General features: G+C 33.2%; 1 protein-coding gene and 1 long non-coding RNA gene across 6 annotated transcripts; one reads left to right on the top strand and one right to left on the bottom strand.

The window, feature by feature from the left end:
• The first annotated feature begins 200 nt into the window (after window positions 1-200).
• Window positions 201-586, top strand: LOC134279656 (uncharacterized). Its single transcript, XR_009994688.1, has 2 exons — window positions 201-333; window positions 377-586. It is a non-coding gene; the product is annotated as an uncharacterized LOC134279656 (long non-coding RNA).
• Window positions 587-3,979: 3,393 nt separating this feature from the next.
• On the bottom strand, window positions 3,980-24,289 carry LOC134279625 (nuclear receptor-binding protein-like). Of its 5 annotated transcripts, XM_062762046.1 has the most exons (17): window positions 24,095-24,289; window positions 20,505-20,627; window positions 19,274-19,333; window positions 16,285-16,344; window positions 14,822-14,881; window positions 12,558-12,659; window positions 12,111-12,200; window positions 11,853-11,893; window positions 10,860-10,948; window positions 10,366-10,446; window positions 10,049-10,107; window positions 9,831-9,938; window positions 9,486-9,615; window positions 6,620-6,728; window positions 6,142-6,192; window positions 5,362-5,665; window positions 3,980-5,224 (listed from the first exon to the last, which is right to left on the bottom strand). In XM_062762046.1, exons 1-17 carry the CDS (start codon window positions 24,203-24,205, stop codon window positions 5,132-5,134), a joined length of 1,671 nt encoding a protein of 556 aa, XP_062618030.1. In that variant the 5' UTR covers window positions 24,206-24,289; the 3' UTR covers window positions 3,980-5,131. The 5 variants fall into 5 exon arrangements, with proteins under 5 accessions (XP_062618030.1, XP_062618037.1, XP_062618046.1 ...); XM_062762053.1 differs by lacking the exon at window positions 14,822-14,881; XM_062762062.1 differs by lacking the exon at window positions 19,274-19,333.
• Window positions 24,290-24,857: the final 568 nt, after the last annotated feature.

The following is a 24,857-nucleotide window of genomic DNA, read 5'->3' as shown; positions in this document are numbered from 1 at the left end:
TAAAAAATTAATGTCAGATCAATTCAGTACTTTCATTATCCATGCAAGTCAACTTAGTCAACTCTCAAAAGGACCAAGAAAGTTGGGAATGGGTCTGTTCTACAAACTCGTAATTCATTCAAAAATGGGTCACATTCAGTATCTAAAACAAGTATTAAAAGCTTGTACTCTGCATCCCTAGACCCAGTTCATCTATGCAAGTTTACTCATGATAGGGCTTATTCCATCATGTACATATGTAGTTACTTGGGAATGTGCCTCTTCCAAAAAGTTTACCAGATCCCTCATCTAAAAAATGAAGGCCATTATAGCATCCAAAGCAAGTCTCTTAGTGTGCATCTTTAGATGCATCATGATCCATGCATGTTAGATACAGATAGGCTTAGCTACTTGGAAATGGATCTGCTCAAATAAAAAATTGAACCGGGAAATCAGTGCTAACACCAGGAGCATAAGCTCTTTCAGACTTTGTCAAGGTGAGCTAATTGTAAAGGTGAAAATGAAGAAAATCAAATCACTGCAAACTATATAAATGCACATATATGATTAGTCTGTTTCACAAAAATTTGAAAAAAAAGAAAAGAAATATAGAGAAAAAAATTAAATAATTATAACTGCATTAATTCTTCTCCACCGGTAAACAAGTTTTTAATTTGAGAGAAATCATAAATTAATAAACAAATGTTATATAAAACAAAAACATCGAGATGAAGGCTAAAGCTGTAATAATAAAACATTGAAAGCCGTCTTCTCAACAGGTAAATGTACAAAATTTTCATCACAATGTTCTATATACTGTTTGCTGTGCACAATGGTACTAGTATTTATATAAAGTTAAACTATTCTGTCAAGTACTACATAAAAATTTCATGTTGAAAAAATTTGGTTGAAATCTAAATTTAACTAGTGCTAATTGTAACGGGGACCGTTACAGATGTTCCCCAAACGCTCCCCAACTCCCTTTTGGTGCCATATTCCATGTAAGCTTCATTAAATAGGACAAAATTTATGCATTTGAGACTTTAATTATCAACGCCAAGTTCATTTAAATTTTAGCATTGCACGCGTGCGCATGTGAATGCATGTGCGTAATGACCATATCATCTTGTCTACATAATTTATAAATTTTAATATACTAAATATTAAAGTATTTAAACCAAAAGTATTAAAACATACGCTCATTCAAGTGTATTTTTGATTTAACTCATTTCACGTGCACGCACGTGCATACATGAGCATGGTGACCATATCTACTTGTAGAAGTCCATTACATCTATCTATGTTCTAAATCCCACCCCGTTTGGTTGAAAAGCAAGGGAGTTATAGCTGTTTAAAGTTTCAGCCAATCCGATTACAGCGCATGTACACCCACATGTATGCATGTGCATTGTGGCCATACCTTCTTGTAGAGGTTCATTAAATCTATGTATGTTCCAAATCCCATCCTCTTTTGTTGAAAACTAAGGGAGTTATAGCTATTTAAAGTTTAAGCCAATCAGATTGCAGCGCACGTGCATGCACGTGTTTTCATGATAATTGTTATATATCATGTTGTAGGATATCTTTATGCATGGCTATGTTCAAAATTCCATAAGATTTCTTTGAAAAACAAGAAAGATATAGAGACTTTAGTTTCAGCCAATCAGAGCGAAGCGCACGTGCATGCGCGTAAGATCTTGGTATTTTGGCCATGTCATACTGTCTATGCTACAAATATATCCTTATATTATGAATTTCAAAGCATTTCATTACAAATGTAAAAAGTTACGCCTATATCACTTAAACCGGTTATTTCACGTGTTGCACGCGCGTGCTCTTGCAAACACACATGCATGTACGTGCTTTTATGAAAATTCTTGTTAATCATGCTGTAGATCTTCATAATTTGTGACTAAGTTCAAAATTTCAAATGATTTTGACAAGAAACAAGAAAGATATTGATTTAGTTTCAGCCAATCAGAGCGAAGCGCACGTGCATGCGCGTGAGATCTTGCCATATTGACCGAGTCATCTTGTTTATACTACTAATATATCCTTACATTATGAGTTTCAAAACATTTCATCAAAAATAGAAAAGTTACAGCAGTATACATTATATTGGTCATTTCACGTGTTGCACGTGCGCGCTCTTGCAAGCACGTGCGCGCAAAATGACCTTCGTTTGGCAACTCTACATAACATGCCTACTGACCCTAAAAAGGTTTCACCTAAGTCGGATGTATAGTTTACAAGATCACTCGTGGACAAAATTTTCCCAGGAAGAAGAAAAATAATAATAATAATAATAATAACAACTAGATACTCTTGTTGCTACGGCAACAAATAAGGTCTTCCGTTCTTAAGACTTCTTTATTTATCTATAAGAAGGATATTTTTCTATTTAAAAAAATAAATAAAGGACAAAATGCAAAAAAAAAAGAAGAATCCTCGATCTAGGCTCGATCCCAAAACCAGAATGAAAGTCTGACACGCTAACCACTATCGAGTTCGACAACAAAAAAGGTTTTTTGTAAACTTATCATTTTAAGGTTCAAGGAAGTACTTTCGTAGTACTCATTCTATAAAATATATTTATGGGATAGTATGATACTCAATTAATAAAGTTTTTCTCTCATAACCGGAAGTTGCTGTTTTTGTTTCTTTTGGGACGGACATATATCGGAACAACAATTAAGATGCAATAGTGTGATGCCAAGAAGTATTCCTTAAAGAAAAGTTAAAATTCATGATTTCTTTGATCACTTCCTGTGACGACCGGAAGTGATGGCAGACAATCTTATCTTAATTGTTTTTGCCAACTCATCAAGATTAACCACTTTATTAAGTTTGGTGTCTTAATCTCTCAATGTTTACGAGATCTAGCTATGATAACTTCTCATTTTGAGGACAGGAAATCACGCGACCGGAAGTGAGTTTTGCAAAAATTTCTTGAGGTTAATGTTGACAGTTGCAGTCTGAATAGCATATCCAAAAATCATTACAAATACTTCATAAATAAATGATATTTATTGGAAAGAAAAACACTGAAATTATGTAGTTTCCCTCTTTTAACCGGAAGTTGTCTCTTTTTGTTTCCAGTGGTACTGAAATAATTGAAAACAACAAATAAGATGCTCTAATGTGAGGCTAAAACAGTTTCATAATAGAAAAGTTGAAAATTTCGATTTTTTGGATCACTTCCTGTGACGACCGGAAGTGACGGCAGACGATCTTATCACAACTAATTTTGCCTACTTATCAAGATCTATCACTCTAGATAGGTTTGGTGTCTTAATCTTTTACCGTTTACAAGATCTAGCTATGATAACTTCTTATTTTGAGGACCGGATATCACGCGACCGGAAATAAATTTTACAAAGATATTTGACGTTACTGTAGACATTTGCAGTCTGAATAATATATCCAAAAACCATTTCAAATACATTACGCATAAAAAATATTTATGGGAGAAAACAATACTGAAAATATGCAGTTTTTCTCTTATAACCGGAAGTTGTCGTTTTTGTTTCCGGTGAGACTTATATATTTCGAAACTACAAACAAGATGCTATAATGTGATGCAAAAAAGTTTAAAAAAATAAAAAGTTGAAATTTTCGATTTCTTTGATCACTTCCTGTGACGACCGGAAGTATCAAGATCTATTACTCATATAAGTTTGGTGTCGTAATCTTTTACCGTTTCTGAGATATGACTCGGACAAAACTTTTTTGAAAAAAGCGGAAATCGGACATAACTGACGACCGGAAATGAATTTTCAAAAACTAAAAACTGCATTTAAAAGATATTTTAACTCTCTATCATCTCTGAAAATTTCATAGTCATCTCTGAGAAATCGTCCAAAAAAGAAAAGGGGAAAAAAATAATAATAATAAAAAGAAACAGTAGAATCACTATAAGGTCTTCCGTCTGAAACGGAAGACCTTAATAAGAAACAGAGTAAAAACAATATGGTCCCCAACTTCGTTTGGGGAACATAATAATCTAAAAGGCTCTTTTTTTGTTAATGTTGTAAGAGTTGTTAACAGTATGTATAGCAATGATGTGTGCACTAACTGTAACGAGTGATTAATTGATAAATATACAAAAAAAATTTAAGTGTAATTCAATACATGGCATACACTGTCACTTAATTTACTTTAATGCCCCTTTTTTACTTGAAATTATGGCACAACTGCAATTCTTTATACATAAGATAAAACTGAAATATTGTAAACTTCATGTTTTAAAATTTTACATTAAAATCTTTAATTCACACAACTGGAAATGAGAAATATCAGTACATTGTATCAATTTCACTTTTTTTGCCCTAAAATTCAAAGAGAGGGCATATGAAATCCTAGCTTATTCATCAAAATGCTAAAACAACTGGAGCAAAATTGTTTTGAATGCATTTATACTTGGCCAATATACCTTAAGGGCAAAAACTTTTTTTTTCTTTTCACTCATTGCAATAAATTTTGTTCATTCTAACAAAAAAGCAATAAAATAATTGTAAATGAAGAATACATGTTTATACACAAATCTATACAGTATATACAAAATCTATGTACATATATTTATACACCATGGTGTTGATGAGAAGAAAATATTGAATGTTTCACAACTGAAATGAAAAGTCCCCTTGATGAGACTTGAATTCTTTGTGCATTTTATTTAAACCAGTCAATTCAACAAAGCAACTTTATGTAAAGGTTCAAATTAATTCAAATACGTCTCACCCATTTCATACTCCAAATAAAAGTTTAACAATTCGTTTATGTATAATACTTTGAAAATAATCTTTTAAAATGTTCTCTTCTTAATAAGTATCAAAGGACAGAAGGTCAACAAGTGTCCTCAGCTTTGAGCTACTTGATGGATATTTTCTAATAGGACAGCACCATGTACTACAGTGTACCTTAATGTAAGGTGAAAAATCCTCATAACTGGCATCACTTTAATCAACTGACTTTGAAGAACGAGGACTGACAACGTCATGGCTCTCCATAATTTCCTGAAACTGTCCTTTATTTCCTGGGCTTTTCCCAGAGTGAAAAGGCAAGTACAGGCAAGTTATATGGCCACACTGGTTTTTTGTAGTTTGGAGTGTACTCGTACTTTATTGTCACATCAAACCAACAGATGGAGACATCAAGCTGTTGCAACATTTTCTATTATACCATTCTCTAACATGGAGGGGCGAATGGATTCTTCAATCAGTTTTGTTATACTATCACGGTCATTCTGAAAAAAAAATTCAATAACAGAACGTCAAGACTAGTTTCCTTTGAAAACATTTTCATATACTCTGTACACATTTGGTGCATTGTAAAACACAAATCATATATTCCCCAAACAGTGCAGTAAAGATACACACACACCTGATTAATGAAGCCATAATGCACCAGCTCTTGAGCCAAGTTCTCTGGTGTGTCTTCATCATTGACCTCTGCTGTCAACTGCCTGTTCATTTTGTCGTCCATCTTCAGTTGTAGGGTGAGATTGTACACTCCTTGTTCGTCCGTTTTCTTCACCGAACAGGAGTACTGTATGACGAGGCGATTCTCCACGTCCACCGGTTCTGGGATTTCTGACTTTGAGGACTCCACCACCTCCGGAGTTTTGGCCCTTGGTTTAGGAGGGGGTGTGGGTACATTAAAGGCAGTCAGAGGGAAGATACCATTTCTGTGTGATAAAAATATGACATCTGTACATGTATTTTTCTTGGGGAAATCAAAAACATGCACATGTATATTAACATATCACTGATGCAAAGAGCCAGATCATGTCTTGACAGGTGTGGACCATCTGGGCAGAGGAGAAGATCTATGAGATCCTCACATTTTTCAGATAAAGATAATGTTATGATGATAAATTTATCATAATCCCCATTATTTTTACTAAATAAATATAAATTTTTCAGGATCAATACATGCAATATAAAGTTTATCTGTTAAGCAAACCAAATTTTCAAGGGATTCTTTTTTTATACACATGAAAAATTTTAAATGGATTCAGAAAACCACTTCCAATAGGTCAATGCACACCACTGAGCAAGTCCCACATAAAACATTTGGGTGTATTATAAATTAATATATAAAATATGCAGATTAAGGATTGTAAATATGTGTAGAATCTTTTAACAGTCGATGTACACTAACCTGACATCTTCTAATAATTTCTCCCGCTCCATAGGAGGACACTTGGACACTCTGTGGAGAAAATCAAATACATTCAAAACACAATAAACAAATGATGATGGAATGTGTCCATCATAAAATCTCTTATAGCTGTAATTTTAAAATTTTGCAACAAATGCAGTACCGAAAGAAGTAATTAAAGATGGGTATCTAAGGCATTACAAACAGATGTACACTGTACAACTAGAGAGATGGACAGACAGACACCCCCATCACTTTACATCCCCCTTTTCAAGCGAGGGGGTGGGGGATAATAAAATTACAATTTTTTATATGTTCAGTAAAGCCACTCTTGAGTACAAATAATTTTTTGATAAATTGTTTTAATTTGATTTCTTGCTGTGAATTCTGTAATACAGGATTATCTATGCATCTACTGGTAATCAAATCTATCCAAACATGTAGATAATTATACAGGTATTAATATTTTCCTGTTTACCTCCACACCACCCCTTCCCTGCCATCAGGGTGTGTAATCTCTGCGATCACTTGATTTGGTTCCAACTTGTATTTGTTGGCTTGGTCTGTTAAATTTTCAGGTAAAATTGCTGGAAAGAGAAAGTAAGAGAAGCTTCAATTTCATTAGATATTAGCATTTTGGACTATGTACAGGTATCATGTTAAAAAAAAAAGTCCTATTAACAAATGCAAGAAAACTAGAAATGCAATCCTAATACATATACTAAACACAACTTGAACAAAATACCTTGAAATAAATGACTTTTTACAGTGAAAGACTATATACAAAAAAATTAAACTGATCTTCAACTTAAATAAAGTGCCACGCCACAGCATGATACGCCCGTCAAAATATTACACAAGTAGAACTGTCCAAACGGGACAAAATACCCCCCGCTGGGTTATTCAGAAGTAGGTTTTTCCATAATAAAGATATGTATCAAACACGAATTATGAAATTTTTCTTCCAGGGACCTTGAACTTCCCCAAATGACCTTGGGTCAAGGTCATGACACACCCTTGGGTCAAGGTCACGACACACCCTTGGGTCATGGGCAATCTTTGTGTGAAATGAGAACCTACCAAGTTTATCCATAAGAAAGATATGGACCGGATACGAATTATGAAATTTTTCTACCAGTGACCTTGAACTTCCCCAAATGACCTTGGGTCAAGGTCATGACACACCCTTCGGTCATGGGCAATCTTAGTGTGAAATGAAAACCTACCAAGTTTATCCATAAGAAAGATATGGACCGGACACGAATTATGAAATTTTTCTTCCAGTGACCTTGAACTTCCCCAAATGACCTTGGGTCAAGGTCATGACACACCCTTCGGTCATGGGCAATCTTTGTGTGAAATGAGAACCTACCAAGTTTATCCATAAGAAAGATATGGACCGGACACAAATTATGAAATTTTTCTTCCAGTGACCTTGAACTTCCTCAAATGACCTTGGGCCAAGGTCATGACACACCCTTGGGTCATGGGCAATCTTTGTGTGAAATGAGAACCTACCAAGTTTATCCATAAGAAAGATATGGACCGGACACGAATTATGAAATTTTTCTTCCAGTGACCTTGAACTTCCTCAAATGACCTTGGGTCAAGGTCATGACACACCCTTAGGTCATGAGCAATCTTACTGTGGAGTAGTAGATTCTAATGTCCCTCTGTAAGAAAGATATGGACCGGACACGATTGCACAGACAGACGGACAGACAGACAGACGGACAGACAGACAGACGGACAAGGTGATTCCTATATACCCCCCCAAACTTTGTTTGCGGGGGGTATAATTATCTTTAACAGTTTAGACTGCAAGAAAATCACTTCAACCTTGATTGTAAGATTTCCATGATTTTTCCATTTTTAAAAAAAATATTTCTTTATCCATCCCCTGTGCTGTAGGCATAATTATAACAAATATTACATAACTGACAGATTTCTATACTGTTTGTGTTAAACTTTGTCAAATGCCGGCCATCATAATAAACAATATCAAATTAGTCTTAACAACTTAATCTATGCCAAATTAATTTTGAAAAGAAAGGCTGGCCATCAAATGACATTTGCTATGACCAGCAGTTCTTCTGTCTAATCCCCAAAGACAGATAAGGCAGCGCTTGATCAGATAGCCTTCCTACATTGAACTCATTAATTAATCTTTGACTGGATGCTTGTCTACTCATTACTCCCTAAATATTAATGGATCTGCACTTTTTATCCTAAAACACTTTTAAAACATATAAAATACTCCATGATTTCTTTTTAGATTTAATGCCAGACAGGTTTTATATTTAATTCATATGGTCAAGTAGGCATGCTGATTCAACCCCACCCCATAAAATTAGTTTTTAATAAATTAATATTATATAATATCAGATTATTAGTTTATTATGCAATATCAAATAAGTTTTAATTACTTTTTATCAAATTCATTTTAAAACTTAGATAGCTAGCCACCAAGAGCTATTTTTAATCTAACAGCTAGGCTGGCTGTCCATTTGCCCAATACCCAAGGGATAACACCAAACCTCCTCACACTAAACTCATTAATTTCTCTCTAATTTGACATGCAACTTTCTGCTATTAAAATTCTTCCTGACCAGTGCTTGATAATTATGCCCATGGGACAAACTGAATTCCTCTCATTAACACTGAAATTTGTTTAAAATTGCTGTAAAGTATATGATGAAAAAATAAGTTTTTACTTGATTTAATACTTTTTAATAAGGATACAACTCTATTTTTTACATTTTTAGGATTACGAAATTTAAAATTTAAAAAACTTAAATTTTTAAAAAATTTCACTAATATTAAAGGTCACAGTGACCTTGAAATAGGTCGCGACACACCTTCTACTTAAGATGTATACTTTTGCCAAGTTTGATAGCTCTAGGTCTAATAGTTTTCTAGTTATGAGCAGGACAGGATTTTTCCATATTTGGCCATAGCATCTTTATTAAAGGTCAGAGCGACCTACTTTTGGTGCGCGACACACCGTCTACCCAAGAAGTATCAGTTGACAAAGTTTGATAATCCTAGGCCTAATAGTATTGAAGTTATGAGCCGGACACGAATGGACAGACGGACAGACGGACGGACGGACGGACATGAAGCCTATAACATAATACGTCCCGTCTTAAGACGGGCGTATAAAAAACCCAATCCATCTCAGATTACAGCTAAAAGTGTCCTTTTATACAGTGATTCTCCCAAAATCTTTAAAAAGTATGCAATGGACATAGAAAGGTACTTACATCAATTTTTTTTGAGATATGTGCAATTCACAATAACTTGATATTATGTAATTACTTTTCTACAAAGTTCTAAATACTTACATGAATGTACAATGGCATGTGCAGCTAAAAGAAGCAGTGAATGAACTTCAAATAGAATTTCATGGAATAGAAGCTCCCTGGCCTGGGGCCGTTTCTTAGGGTCCTTCTGTATACACTTGGATATGAAATCCTAAATGAAAACAGGGGTTTTCTTAGTTGTCTTATAGAATTGATTGTTCTGGGGCATCTTTTATTCATGTATCATGATGTATGTCTCAAAAAAAAAAAACAAATATTTAGAAAAAGTACAACAAAGTACCTTAAAATAGTGTATTCTCCGCCATTCTTTACATACTCAGAGGAGTGAGAGTTTACTTTCTCTGGTTTAGCTAGTAATATTAATACCTTTTGTAGGGGATTTTCCAGCGAGGCTAGTGTTTTTTCTATGGCCTCTTCTGTGACATGATTGGTACCACCTTCTCCTCCATTGCCTTGGAAACCTAGTGCTGCAATCTAGGAGTGACCTTGCAGTGTTAATTACAGATCAATTCAAGAAAAACAAATAATTATTCAGTAAAGATCAAATACAGAAATTGGGACAACTAATGAAAAAAGAAAATTACCTCCAGAGCACACATTCCAAATGAGTAGATATCTATGGCAGTAGTGCATCTAGATGGATCTGAAGGAGAAAATATATAAATTAGCTTCTACTGCATTTATATTAATAATTTTGTATACCCCGGTAGTAAAATTTTTTTTCACAAAACATTTCGAAAAGCAAGATTTAAACTCTTTAGTACATACAATGCCCTTGGCAAGGTTAAAACCTTGTGAGGCGAAATGACAATGAGCCCCTTAATACAGGGGTTGCAAAGACAGTGTATATGAATTTATTTTTCAATATTCATTAACTATTCCAAATAACTCAGTTACTTACCCTCATATTCAGGAGCCACACAGTGCATGTTTTTGATGTCTTTTCTGTAGGTTTTCACAATGTGCATGGCATCAGGGGCCACTGAAATTGACAGGTTAAAATTTAACATTAACCTTTAGTGCCACACAAAAAAAAAAAAATCTTTTTCATGAACTGGTCAATTTAACTTTGAATAATCAAGCATTCTAAGGGTATTGCATAAGTAATACCACAGGGAAGTGAAATCTGGTTCCCCTTAAAAATTAAAGCTTGGAACATGTGCATGATTTAAACAAGGAATGTTTATCATTTACTTTCTATTCTAGAATGGAAATGTTATTGACTATACCATAATCCTTAGGAGGTCCAAGTTCACCTACATGTATAAGTATTAAAGAGAAAGATCAATTTCAAACAGTCTTTCAGCTAGTCATAAATGAAGATATTTAGGCCAGACAAAAATGTGCCTTGTCAACCTCATTTGAAAACAGGAAAAAGAAAAAGCAATTACTTACCGGAACCTATTTTGATGAGCCCATTGTGTTGAATAAATATCGTATCACAGGTCAAATTTCCATGTATAATCTCACAGGAATGTAGGTAACTGTAATAAAATTGATATACTAATTCTTATAAAACTTTCAGTTTTGAAAATAGGCTTCAAACAATGGTGAAATTGTATAACAAAAAAAAAAATGTTTTGGCAGTGTGCATCCATAGTATGCAAGTATGGTGTGGTACATCTTCACAAGCCAAGGGTTTCTGATATGCTATTCATGCGGAGAGTAGCGTTTCAGAAACCCTTGTCTAGCGAAGATGGGTGTGGTAAGTTTTTGAATAGCTTGAGAAAAGACATACTCTAACAAATCTTTTTCTGTTCAATATGAAATATGATTGTAAGATTCATCATCTAAAACAAGTCTCATAGTGCACATTCCTAGTTGCAGTCATCCAAGTTTGGACCAGGTACCGCTTTTACAAAAATTAAAGTTGGTCCAAAAACTTCAACCGGTTCACCCATCCAGAAAATATAAGTCAGATCCAGGATATGAAGCAAGTCTGGCAGCTTGCCTTTTTCATCCATGGAGGTTTGGCCCTGGTAGGGACTTTCAGGTACTTGTTAATAAACCTGCTTCAATCTCCCCCCCCCAAAAAAAAACACCACCAAAATTTCCTTGAGTTGGGTTTACAACCCCCCCCCAACTTCCTTGAGTTGGGTTTAAAAGGGGGGTAATTTTGAATGCAGTTCAAGCAAGATATTGTCCCATGCATGATTAAATCTTTTTTAGGGATAGGGGTCATAAAAAACAGTCTACCGTATATACTCGCCTATTAGTCGGTCCGCCTATAAGTCGGACAACGAGTTTTGGACCAGAGATTAACTCCCAAAAAACCGACTTATAGGCAAGTATATACGGTAATCATCCATTACATATCATTTTTTAAAAGGAAAATTTTGAAAATATATATATATTTTTTCATTTTGTTTCATTTAATGAGCAGATTACCTGAGAGCAGACAAGATCTGTGTACACCACCTCTTCCATGCCTGACAAAAAATAAATTAAACATAAAAATATTACCTCCAAACTGTTCAAATGTCTTTCTTATTATTTTTGATGTCAATGTAAAATTATCATCATGAAATAAAATCTCTCCTAATTTGGGATCAACTTTAAACAAGCATATAGCTGATGATTGCATTGAATTCTTGCTACATAGTAAACAGGATTAAATTATCAATGTTTGTTCTTAATTTGACTGACCTTGAGCTGGAATGTTTTGTTGTTCTTCTTTGTCCTCTTTAAGAACTGTTTCAGGGAGCCAGAGGACATGTATTCTGTGATGAATATAACCTGAACAAGAATAAAGAAAATATTAGCATCAGAAAAAACTTGAGGTTATTGTGAACACTGAGCTCAAAAAATAATACTCTACTTGCATATGTGTATATAATGGCAAAATGCATTGTTTGCAGTATGTGAATGTGATTCTGTGAAAGTTCAATATAATAGATAGAATAATTTGCTGTGTATCAAAATTTAATACATTCTTAATTTCTGGTATGATAAAAGCAACAAATTTTAGGACAGAATTTTGATATTTTCTCCAAAAAAAAAAAAGAAGACAAAATGGAAAATGAAAGAAATGGAGAATGATACATTTACATGGTCTCGAAATCTGAATCAAGATAGAGCCACTTTGACACTTACCCTTGGTCGTCCATCTTTGGTATCTGTCCAGTACTTATGGAATTTGACAATATTTGGGTGATCTAGTTGTATCAGACTGTTAAAGACTTGTCGGATCTTTTCCTGCAAAAGATTTCAATTTGACATATATAGAAACATACCTAATAAGGATACATATTTATATACTATTAAAAATCCTTATCTAAAATATACTGCATTTTCTTAAACTATAGACATTCAATACCAATGCTGTTTATGCCAATAGATAATTCATAAACATTTGTGTCATGAAATTAGTTTAGTGTATATAAATAAGTTCTAAATTCTAATTCAACTATTTAACTTCACTGCAAACCAACTTTCATCTTGAACTGCTCAATTATCTTTAGTTTTTTCCTTGTAAAAGCTATAATACAAGATATGCATGCATCTCTGCACTGATTTGCAAGGGGTTCTCGAAATGTTCATGGACTGAAGCAACATGTACTTTGCTGGCAGCTGCTGTGTTTTCAAAATTTATAAGGAGGAATAAAACGACAAAAGCTTACAAGTGTTGAAATTTTTAGCTTTATACATTGGTTATCTGCCAATTTATCATTTTTCAAAAAAAACATTAGACATCCCTGCATGGTCTGTTTTGACATTGTCAGACTCAGTCTACTTCTTCGGCTTCATCTGTTCATTACATACTTCTTGATGTGACACTGTACATAATTATTTCATTCTTTTTATTTGACTTCAAAAATTTAATGAACTGCTGACAATATGGTCATTAAGTATCAATTTAAGAGGTAAAGATGCTATGTTTTTATGGCCTCAGTGCATAAACTTTTAAAAACCCCTTGTCTGTGTTCTGCAATTTAAAGATTTCATTCAAAATCAATTGATTTCCAGTAAGAAGAAAATCTATCTCTCTAAGCATTCAAAAACTTTTTAAATATTGTGCATGTATATACACCAAACATGACATACTTAGTATATTTTATCATGCAAAATCCTACCCCATTCTGATTTACCAATACAGTTATATTGCATAGCCATGATGTACAGTGTGCAATATACAAAGCAGACACATAATTATTTCGACATGTGAGAACACATATTTTGCTAACTTTCAAATTTCAGTAGAGCTTCTGTTTTCACTTGTAATATTGTACAAATGCACATGTACATTCCTTTTGCAAATTATACCAATGTACCGATGTATATATATACTCATGTAATGTTAGTATGAGGCCTGATAGCACATCAGGACTCACTGATTTGTACAAGTGAGTGCTAGTTACTCTGTAAAGCTAAGTCCACTGTAATACACTGTATTTCCAAACACTTTCTGCACTGGGAACAGTTGTATCTACAGACCATTCCACCGCATCCCTGAGAGACAACTGACAAAAGCATATGGTACATGTATCTTGAATTGTACAGAATTTGTACTTTAAATGTGATTTTAGAATTCATCAGAATGAAATTTGACATCCTTTTGTTTAAAAATAAGGTTGTATGAAAAATAATTCTGAAATTGCAAAATTCTATCAAGCAGTTCACTCTTGAAATAACAGGAATAAGTGAATGCTACTAAAACAATCTTGAAATGCCAAAAATGATGATTAAATATAATCATATTTTTTCCAATAAAGAATAAAATTTGTGAATTGTATTTTGGGATATCAAATTTGTGCATCACAAAATGAAAGGTTATTTTTTTCTGAAAAATAAACATTTTTTCTATGAACTTTCTTTAATTCATAATTTGAGCATTCATTTGTGAAGATTTTTGCCATATATTCCTGCCAACAACCTTTTTGCTAATCTAAATTCAATCTAAGTTCACTACATTGCCCTACCAACATAGCTGCCAAAGTGAATAACTAACAGAAAATATGTCACACAAGAAAACTACCTATTAATGAATTCTTATTTCATCTAATGCTAGGTAACTATCTAAAATTAAAATTGAATGTGTAAGTAAATCTAAATTAGATCAATATTTCTTTCTGAAAAAGCAATACACTATACAAATATTTCAGCATTCACTAATTTAGTTCCTTTTGTACTGTTGTCAAACCTAATCATAAATCTAACTTAAAAGTCAACTCTTCATACAAAAATGAAACCATAGAAAAAGAAAATAATACTGTTGTTGATTTATACTTAATTTTTTTCAATTACAAGTCATGTATTTATACAACCATGCCTGCTTGTCAATGAACAGGACAATGAACAGTTAGATGCTGCATAGGAGTAATGCAAAAGCTTGGTGTGGACAAGCCGAGAAAACATACGTTCAACAGGTAATCGTTCTGAATGGAGGATTTTCGCCTGGGTTTGCTGGCTTCTGAAGTCTGAAAATCGTGCATGCAGTCGAGAAATGTAGAGGAAAAAAAGTGAGAAAGCAAAAGTTCAGAGTCAAATAAAAAACAAAACACTATGCATGGCAAAAGAAATGCAGAAATAGAGAACAAGCAATTTTATCAATGATGATTTAAATAATATTACATGTTCTATTCTAAAAAATAAATATGATGATGGTACAGGTTAAAAGTCAAGTACTTGAAACATTGTGCTATAACATTGTAAGAGTTGAAGAAAGTTATAACCAACTAATAAATATACCTCACTGCAAACCAACTTTTAAATAAAATTATTTTCTGTTGCACTATAATAAAATTTATCTCTATTGACATTGACTCCTGTGCTTGATAGTTTACTTTTTATACAGCTGGTTTACAGCAAGGAGAACTGCTATCCTTTTTAAAACATTCAAAACAATTTGTAAAACATTAACGTTATATATACATACACCAGGACTGTCCAACCCTGATTTATTTCTATCATGCAAAATCATATTCCATTCTGATTACCAGTTAAATTTAAGTGCACAACCACAGGATGTGAAAGGGAGACACACAGATTTATTTCTATATTGCATTAGAACATGTGTACATGTACCGCTAACTTTTCCTAAACCAATCCAGTTTCTTTTCTCACAATTACTAATATACAAACCTATACATGTACTGATATGTTACAATAAGGGCTGATAGCACTCTAGAAGGGGCTCTCACAGACTTGTACATGTGAGAAGGTACTAGTAACTAGTGGTGATAAAAATGACCAAAAGCTACTGCTACATTGTATTGATTGTCAAAATTAATTGGCAGCTTACATTATTTAACTGAATTAAATTTCTTTTACTAATAGTCATGGACATCACTCAATTTTTTAAAGTTTAGTAGACTATCCTTAATTCCTAAACAGCACAACTTCATGCTGTTAACTGCAATAATATATGCTTTTAATATTTCTCAACACTGTCCAAATTAGGAACAAACAACCCCCATGCCTTCTATCTATATGTAACATGCCACCACATTCCTAATTGACAAAAGCACGTTGAAAATTTGAAATTTAATAATTAAATCATTTACATGTTTTAGCTATTGGAATAAAAATTCTTTCTCTCTTAAAATAAAGCTTTGTGAAAACTAGTTCTGAAAAGATAAAATCCTAACAAGCAGTTGTTAATTTAGCATATATTTTACTTGTACAATACATCTACAGCGATTTTAAAACGAAAAGGGGGAAAATTCTAATTACAATAAAATATTAATGATAAATTTATATGCAGTTTCTAAAAACATTCTACATGTATTTTAAATTTTGTCATGACTGCTTGTAAAGAGACAAAAATGCTGCACAGAAATTAAATGCAAAAGCTTGGCAAAGACAAGTTGAGAAAACATACGTTGAACATGTAATCATTCGGAATGGAGGATTTTCGCCGGGGAATGCCGGTGTCTGAAGTCTGAAAATTGAGCATGCAGTATAGAAATAACAAAAGAAGAGAAAACAGTAAGAAAGCAAAGGTTAAAAATTAAATAATGCCCATGGCCACAATGCTCACCTGGTCACACTGCTGTTTCAAAGCATTTCCCCTCTCTATAAACTAACGGCTACCAAAGGATGTTAACATTTTAACGTGGATATTAATGACCTTGCTGTTTCTCTTTATCAGATTTTTTTATATATGTTTCCAGGCAAGTATCTGAACCCTTATTGTAGCCCAACCTAAATTGAACAATATAAATCTGTGCCACAGAAAGATGTACTTTGACTTATCATGACTTTGTACACTTTTTTTTTAAATCAAAAAAATGTTTATCCCCCATTTTGATCTCACATAATCACTGGTGCCCTAATTTAAAACTTGCATGAACAACCGTCAGGATTTTTTTTTCACTTAGTCTTCTCTGGCTCATTGGTTCTCAAGAAGAAGATTTTTAAAGACATCTGCCTTTTTGTCTTCCTTTCCAGAGAATGTGGCCTTGATTTGAACAGACTTTAATCCCCTTTACATGAAGACACTTCCTGGTGAGTTTAGTTAAAATTAGACCAGTACTGGTACAAGTGTTTCTGGAGAAGAAGAAGATGAAAATGTGAAATATGAATTGTAATAGATGAACAGACAGATTATCTGTGATCAGAAAAGCTCACATGAACCACTGGTTCAGATGAGCTAAAATTTCAAAGATATTCGCAAGAAAACAATTTTTAACTGATATTTAGTAAAGACAATTTTTTTTAAATAAATGTATCAAGAAAGGGGAAAAAAATAATCTTTTTTTTGCAAAATTTAGAACAAAGAGCAGGTTGATACTTCAGAATTACAGTAGTAAGGCAAAAGCTTGGTGTAGATAAGCTGGGAAAAACCTACGTTTGACCTGTATTCGTTCTGAACGGAGGATTTTCGTCGAGGGCGGGTGTTGTCATATAAAGTCTGAAAATTGTGCATGCAGGAGAGAAATTATAAATGACGAGTCAAAGTGATCAAGCAAAGTTCAGTGCCAAGTTTATTTTGTTTGACACTGCAAGAAAAATGCAGAAATAGAGATCAAGCAATGCAATCAGTGATTTTCAATTTCAATAAATAATACACAGTTCAAATACAATTTCATCTATAAATTAAAGAGTTTCTACTTGCAATATTAAACTATGATAATCATAAATATAAGAGTGAATAATGTTAAAAAGTTGTAAAATCAATTATCAAATTTTACTGCAAACCAACTTTTAAGTTTCATTTTTTTTTTTTTTAAATACATCTGAAATGCTGTCTGAGGACTATATTCTGTGTTCTAGAAACTTAAAATTTGAAAGTAAAATCAACTGGTTTACAGTAGAAAGAAAACATCTTTTTAAGCATTTTAAAAAAAATTACATGTATATACACCAAAATGACCAACCCTGACACATTCCATCATGCATATTTGTATCCCATACTGATTTACATCATACCAGTACAGTTAAGTGCACAGTCATGTGGAGTAAAGGGTGGAGATATAGAGACATGGTTATTTCCATATAATACAAGAACATGTACTGTGCTAACAGTTACTTTCCCAGACCCCGCTACTGCTCCTATTCTCACCTGTTTTATACAAATGCACATGTAGTGATGTACATTCTCAATAGAAAATATACCAATGTACCAAACCTATATATATAAACTATAATATGTACTATAATGTTAGAATGAGGCCTGATAGCACACCAAAAAGGACTCAGACTTAAACAAGTGAGTACTAGTAACTCTATAAAGCTACTTTGGCTTATTTTCCCCAACACTGTCCACATTGGGGAGGACCATTCCACCACATTTCTAACAGACAACTGACAAAAGCATAATGACACATACCTAGAATGTAAATAATTTTGTACTGTATTTTAATGATTTACTAGAAGATAATAATTCCTTTTGTCTTAGAATGTAATGGATCCTACTTCCAAAAATATGAAATAATTAAAACACTAAATATTTCAAAATGATAGGAATAGGTGTCAGAATGTAATAGGTAAAAAAAAATATCTTATTTTAAAAAAATAATGCAATGAAATGTTACTAATAAATTTATATACATTCTTATTATTTTTCATCATTTCATCAAAATCACTGTATAGTCTTTTCTGGTAAATCTCCTGTATAATAAAGCTCCTGAAGTTTTTGGAAGCCCAATGCATTATTTCTTATGTGTAAAATTTTGTGAATTGTGTTTCAGGATATTATTTTTGTGCAATACATGAAAAAGTGAGACGATTTAGTGATTCAGTTTATGTGACAAGTGTTGCTAATGATTTCTTAGCTTGCTATATTACACTTGGAAATGGGAATGGCAAGATATTATAAGAAACCTGTGACTCCTGCAGGGTTATAAATGCCAATACTTTTAATAATTTCCTTAGAGTTGTCAATTAAGAAGACAAAAACACCCCCACCCACCCTCTGTGAAATATGAATAGCCTTAGAAAGACAGCCAGATATGAACGCCTAGCATGTAATTAGCATTGTTATTATTAATCAAGTCATTTTTCATCTATGATAAGTAACTAAGTATCTAAACCAAATTTAAATGTGTAAGTAAGTGTACATTAGAATAAAAGTTTTAAAAATCAATCTTTTTTTTTTCTCCTCATTCTTTACAGCATTCACTACTTTGGATTGGGTTATTTTTATAGAATCTTTTTCAATAATTCTAAATCTACTTAATTTTGTCATCTCTTCAAAACAAAATTTTAAATTAAAAAGAAATACTTCAGTTCACTCTCTTTTTTTTTTTAAATGTATTGTTTCAATATAGATATATGTCAAGACTGCTTGTAAAATTTAGACAAAAAACAGTTAAATGATGCACAGTAGTAATGCAAAAGCTTGGTGTGGACAAGCTGAGAAAACATACGTTCAACAGGTAATCGTTCTGAATGACGGATTTGCGTCGCTGGCGGCCCGTGTCTGAAGTCTGAAAATTGTGCATGCAGTAGAGAAATAACCAATGAAGAAAAGTCAATCATGAGAAAAGAAAAGTTCAAAGTTCAGTATCATTTATCTTTAAAACTAAAATGTTTGGCATAGCAAGAAAAATGCAGGAATAAAGAGCAAGCAATGTTATAAGTGAGGTCTTAGTTCTCAAAGTACAAAAAGTCTGTAATATATGTTTTAAATACAGTGTGAGAAATTAAATGAGAATCTACATGAAATACTTCACTATGATTATTAGAGTACATTGTGATAATACCATTAATTCATATCATTATGCACTTAACTTAGTAGTACATCTAAACAATTTTAGGACCAATACGAGTTATTTTTATGATTTTTTGATAATACCATTAATTCATATCATTATGCACTTAACTTAGTAGTACATCTAAACAATTTTAGGACCAATACGAGTTATTTTTATGATTTTCTTTAAAAACTAATGTATACAGTTATACTGTACATGTATTGGGGTAATTAAACTTTACAATATGATAAATGGTAACAATTTTAATATTCTTTTGTCACAATCTACTGCCATGTTTAACTAACCTAATATATTCTAAATATGCAAATCAAGATGTCTTTGAGATTTACTGTTTGCCGTGGTAGTAACTATCAATAAACCCTGACTTCAAAAAAGATTAATCATGCAAAGATAAAAATGTTCAATAATTAACAAAAAAAATATCAATATTTTTACATGATTGTATTTTTCATGTCTATTTAATATGTCTGAATAAAAGAATATGGACAAACAATTAATTTAAGATTATTGTTATAAATTTAGTTTATATTGACCAGAAAATAAATCTTAACATGGTACACATTTTTTAAAATTCTAAATTATTCATCCTTTCAATTATCAGTGTGTTGCATAGTACTGGTATTTTGATTTAATCACCAAAATAAATAATCATGATAATAATGGTTTAAATTATTTGGGAACAGAATGAGTTAAATCTATGATTATGATAACTGTGCATAATTGAAAGGTTGACACTCGCCAAATTCAGAAATTATGTGAATGATACGGTACTGACCACAGCTTGAAATAATTTTAAAAATCTCAGAATATGTTTACAAGCTAAAAAAGATATAATTTTTTTCTCTCTCTCTCTCCAAATGATCATCATCTAAAAGGAAGTTACCTGTTGTTCTTTCAAGTTTCTATTTCCTGAAAACTGCACTTCATTCCAGACAACCTCCACCCCTTCTTCAGTGTCCATGGCCAGGAACGCATTATCAATACCAGGCACATCTCGCTGCTCTACCTACAAAATATGACGTAATAATAATAAACAAGCGTTGAGTAGAGCAGACAACATTACAAAGCCTGCACACCTTTTCCTTTTTTTTTTTAAAAAACATATATAAAAAGGTACATACATATTCATAGTGAGCCCAGCAAGCGGCTAAAAGCACAGCTCATCACTGTCAGCTCTTAAAGCAATGCCTGGGCGAAGTAAAAAATTGGACTTTGCATATTGTTCAAAATAATTTTTTTTACTGTTTTACCTGTAGTGTCGGAATGCTTTACAAATTGCATCTTGCTGCAATCTACGTTCTCCTGGTAGCAACAAATTAAAGTTTTTTAAAAAAATAAAATCACATTGATTTGGTGGATATTGCAGAAAAACAAAAGATTAAATGTTCTTCATGAAAATAAGAATAGTTCATGCCTTGGTTTGTTAATGTGACACAAGTATTGCAAAATGTATCGCATCGTAGAAGGTAATCCAAGATTCCTCTGACTCTAGCCCCTGCTTTTATATTGTGACTTGTGCAGGGGAGAATCAGAGTGTTTACTGATTTCTCACGTCTCGGGAAAAAAAGGAAAAGGTAGGAGAGTTGCAACACCAGTTGGTGTCTACTTTTCAATATGGCCTTTTTCTCCCCTGTACAAGTCAATATAAAAGCACAGGGTTAGAGTCAAAGGAATCTCAAATTACCTGTCATGTGCAGTTTGAAGAGAAAACTGAACAGGTATCTCAGCTCACCCTAACAGTTGCACTGACAACATATTAAACCAAGACTCAAAATGGCCAAATACCTGAGATTGAGAGCATAGCAAGGTTGTTCTGATAGACATGCTTTTAAAAAGAACAAAGATATACTGATATATCTTTTTTTTCTCTGCTTTAACAGTTAAACAATTAGATAATGCAATGCTTGAAGGACAATAATGAATATACACAACCTCATTTTCTCCGACTCAGATCTTGCCCAAAGATATCTATAAGTATAATCCGAGATTCCTCTGACTCTTACCCCTGCTTTTATATTGTGACTTGTGCAGGGGAGAGTCAGAGTGTTATTGAAAACTGGGAATTCGAAACCACCTGGTATCGCTACTCTGCCTACCTTTTACAACTTTATTTCGCGGAGCTAACTCCCGAGACGCGAGAAATCAGTAAAATAATTATTTTCCTACTTGTTAATTGTCATTAAAAGGATGCTTCCACCGTTTAAACAGCCCTATCACCGACAAATGAAGCATCACTTGAACTAGGTCGCCTCCTCGCCATTCGACTGTTTTGCGCATGACGTCAGCACACAAATACACAAAATTCCAGTCAGTTTGAAAGTAAACACGTGCTCAAACCACGTGTGGGGCTTTCGGAAAAATATGAAAGTGTTGTGAAAATACATATAAAATAACATAATGATGTTTTATTTATTGATTGATAAGGAAAGCAACTGTCAAAAACGACTTTTATCCTAATATGAGGTTTAAAACACCAAACATGATATTTTCACGTGATAGTTTGTTTGTGTATTTGTGTGTGACGTCATGCGCAAAGAAGTCGAATGTCGATCAAATGCTTCATTTTTCGTGCAGTTTTAAGGCGAGAAATACTGAACAGCGTATCTCACGCTCACCCTAACAGTGTGAACACTGACAACATATTTTCTCTGTGCAACATTCCAAGAATTCCTGCAACCCAATGTCCTTTGCCAAATATTGCCGAATAAATAAATAAATAATAACGTAATGCATATATCAGGCTTTCAGTTTGTAGAAATCTTTCAGACAAGAAATAACTCTGCAATGTTTTTCAACAAAAATTGCACTAGTTCATAGTTTCAGATATACTGATATATCGTACGACGTCACAGCTAGTTTTCTCTGCGGCTTTAACAGTTAAACAATTAACGGTCACACCGTAAAACATATTATTTATGACGATTAACAAGTAGGTGAAGGGTGCGTCGATTTACCCAAAAGGACCCAAAAGGAACCCAAAAGGACCCAAAAGGACATAAAAGGACCCAGAAGGAACCCAAAAGGAAATCAAAAGGACTAAAATTAATATATTATAATACATTGAAAATTAATAATTTGAAGTAAATTATTAATATTGTATTATAAATCTACCTAAAAGTTGGCAAAAACATACATTTATATTGTTGCAACTTTTCTTAAAGAAATAACATACGACTTTTATAACACATCAAACACTAAATCTGGTCAGATATGCTTTGATTTCTTTTAGCTGAAATTAACAAAGTACACTGTATTATTCTATTTCTCCTTTGTTTTACCATATCTTACTATATGATATTTGATAAATAAATAAATAAGTTTATTTAATGACATGTTCTAGGCATATGGTATCGGGGATGGGTGGGGGTCGGGGATGGGGGGGGGACCTCCCACCTCAAACCAAACACGCACTTTACCCTCAAAAAACTAGTTTTAGTTTTAATAAAATATGAAAGTATTCATTATATATCCATTTATTCTCTTTATTTCAAGTCCTTTTGGGTCGTTCTTAATTTCCTTTTGGGTCCTTTTGGGTTCCTTTTGGGTCCTTTTGGGTTCTTTTGGGTCCTTTTGGGTAAATCGACGCACCGGTAGGTGAATAATTGTTTTACTGATTGCTCGCGTCTCGGGAGTTAGCTCCGCGAAATAAAGTAAAATAATTATTTTCCTGGTTGTTAATTGTCATTAAAAGGATGCTTCCACCGTTCAACAGCCCTATCACCGACAAATGAAGCATCACTTGAACTCTCCCGCAAGGACTTTCCTCTAAAACTTCACTCTCGTCTTCAGATTCGCTGTCAGCTTTACTTTTACTGCCTTTTGCGCCATTACTATAAGCACACAAAAATACACAAAATTCCAGTCAGTTTGAAAGTAAACACGTGCTCAAACCATGTGTGGGGCTTTCGGAAAAATATGAAAGTGTTGTGAAAATACATATAAAATAACATAATGATGTTTTATTTATTGATTGATAAGGAAAGCAACTGTCAAAAACGACTTTTATCCTAATATGAGGTTTAAAACACCAAACATGATATTTTCACATGATAGTTTGTTTGTGTATTTGTGTGTGACGTCATGCGCAAAGAAGTCGAATGTCGAGGAGGCGACCAAATTCAAGTGATGCTTCATTTTTAGGTGATAGGGTCGTTTAAACGGCGAAGGCATAATATTTATGACGATTAACAAGTAGGTGAATAATTGTTTTACTGATTGCTTTACACCATTTCTTTTTTCAGTTAGCTCCGCGAAATAAAGTTGTAAAAGGTAGGCAGAGTAGTCAATAAATTACCAGGTTATGGTATATATCATAACCAGATATACTCTCTAAGTGCCGTTTTAACCAAGTTTTCAATATGGAACCAAGTGCCGTTTTGCATATCTCCCAGGTGCCTTGCACAAGTCACAATATAAAAGCGGGGGTTAGAGTCAGAGGAATCTCGGATTACTATAAGTATAAACTTTTCTCACCTCTTCCCGTCTCTTCTGCCATCTCCCGCAAGGACTTTCCTCTAAAACTTCACTCTCGTCTTCAGATTCGCTGTCAGCTTTACTTTTACTGCCTTCGTCTGTTTCTGCCATTACTATAATGCGTTAAACATAAAAATATGTAAAGTATGTGATAATGTCTTCCTTTCCAAGTTAACCGGATGTGAGCTTGAGAACTATTCCGCAGCAAATACAAGTGGAGACAAGTAACTTGTGCGATGTAATGTTCGTTAATAAGTGGAAGCCCCTAACCTAAAATATGTGGAAAATATAACACAAAAATCTAGGTATGCATATGGTAGACATTAGTTTCTAATAGTGAAAACCCACGAACCATTAATATATAAAAATATTATAATGTATATTATTGGTACGATTTACTCATATAGTAGTGCACTTGATTCACCTTATCAAGCCCACGCCTACTCCAATAAACACTTAGTGGTGTTCCGTAAATCTCCGACGAGCAGAGCTTTGATTCTGAAATACTTGACTTTCTTCATTTTTTTCATCGAAAATACAACTTCTACAGTTTTAAAAAACCAAGAAACATGTTATAAAAAACTTGATTTATTGAATTTATCAGTGAAAATCAGATAAATAAAATGCTTCAATAATTTATGAAATGTTACTTGATACCATGGACTAAGCCCTCAGGAAAACAACGCTTGGAACTCCAAAGGCCCATGTAGAGTTGTCGTTCGTTGTTGGATGGGCCACTGTCTTGTTTCTTCGTCATGCTAAT

This window comes from Saccostrea cucullata, unplaced genomic scaffold (assembly GCF_032062105.1).
Source record: "Saccostrea cucullata isolate Sc308-1 unplaced genomic scaffold, CSIRO_AGI_Scuc_v1 ctg1216, whole genome shotgun sequence".
NCBI lineage: Eukaryota > Metazoa > Mollusca > Bivalvia > Ostreida > Ostreidae > Saccostrea > Saccostrea cuccullata.
This window is presented reverse-complemented; position numbering and strand designations above follow the sequence as displayed.

What these genes read in the sequence shown, in the direction of transcription:
- LOC134279625 (XM_062762046.1), bottom strand. Translation starts at nt 24,205, where the DNA reads ATGGCAGAAACAGACGAAGGCAGTAAAAGTAAAGCTGACAGCGAATCT. An exon ending in AGAACGATTACCTGTTGAAC is followed by an intron (nt 12,660 to 14,821) that starts GTATGTTTTCTC and finishes AATCTTTTGCAG; the next exon opens with GAAAAGATCCGACAAGTCTT. An exon ending in ATTATGGCTTCATTAATCAG is followed by an intron (nt 5,225 to 5,361) that starts GTGTGTGTGTAT and finishes TTTTTTTTTCAG; the next exon opens with AATGACCGTGATAGTATAAC.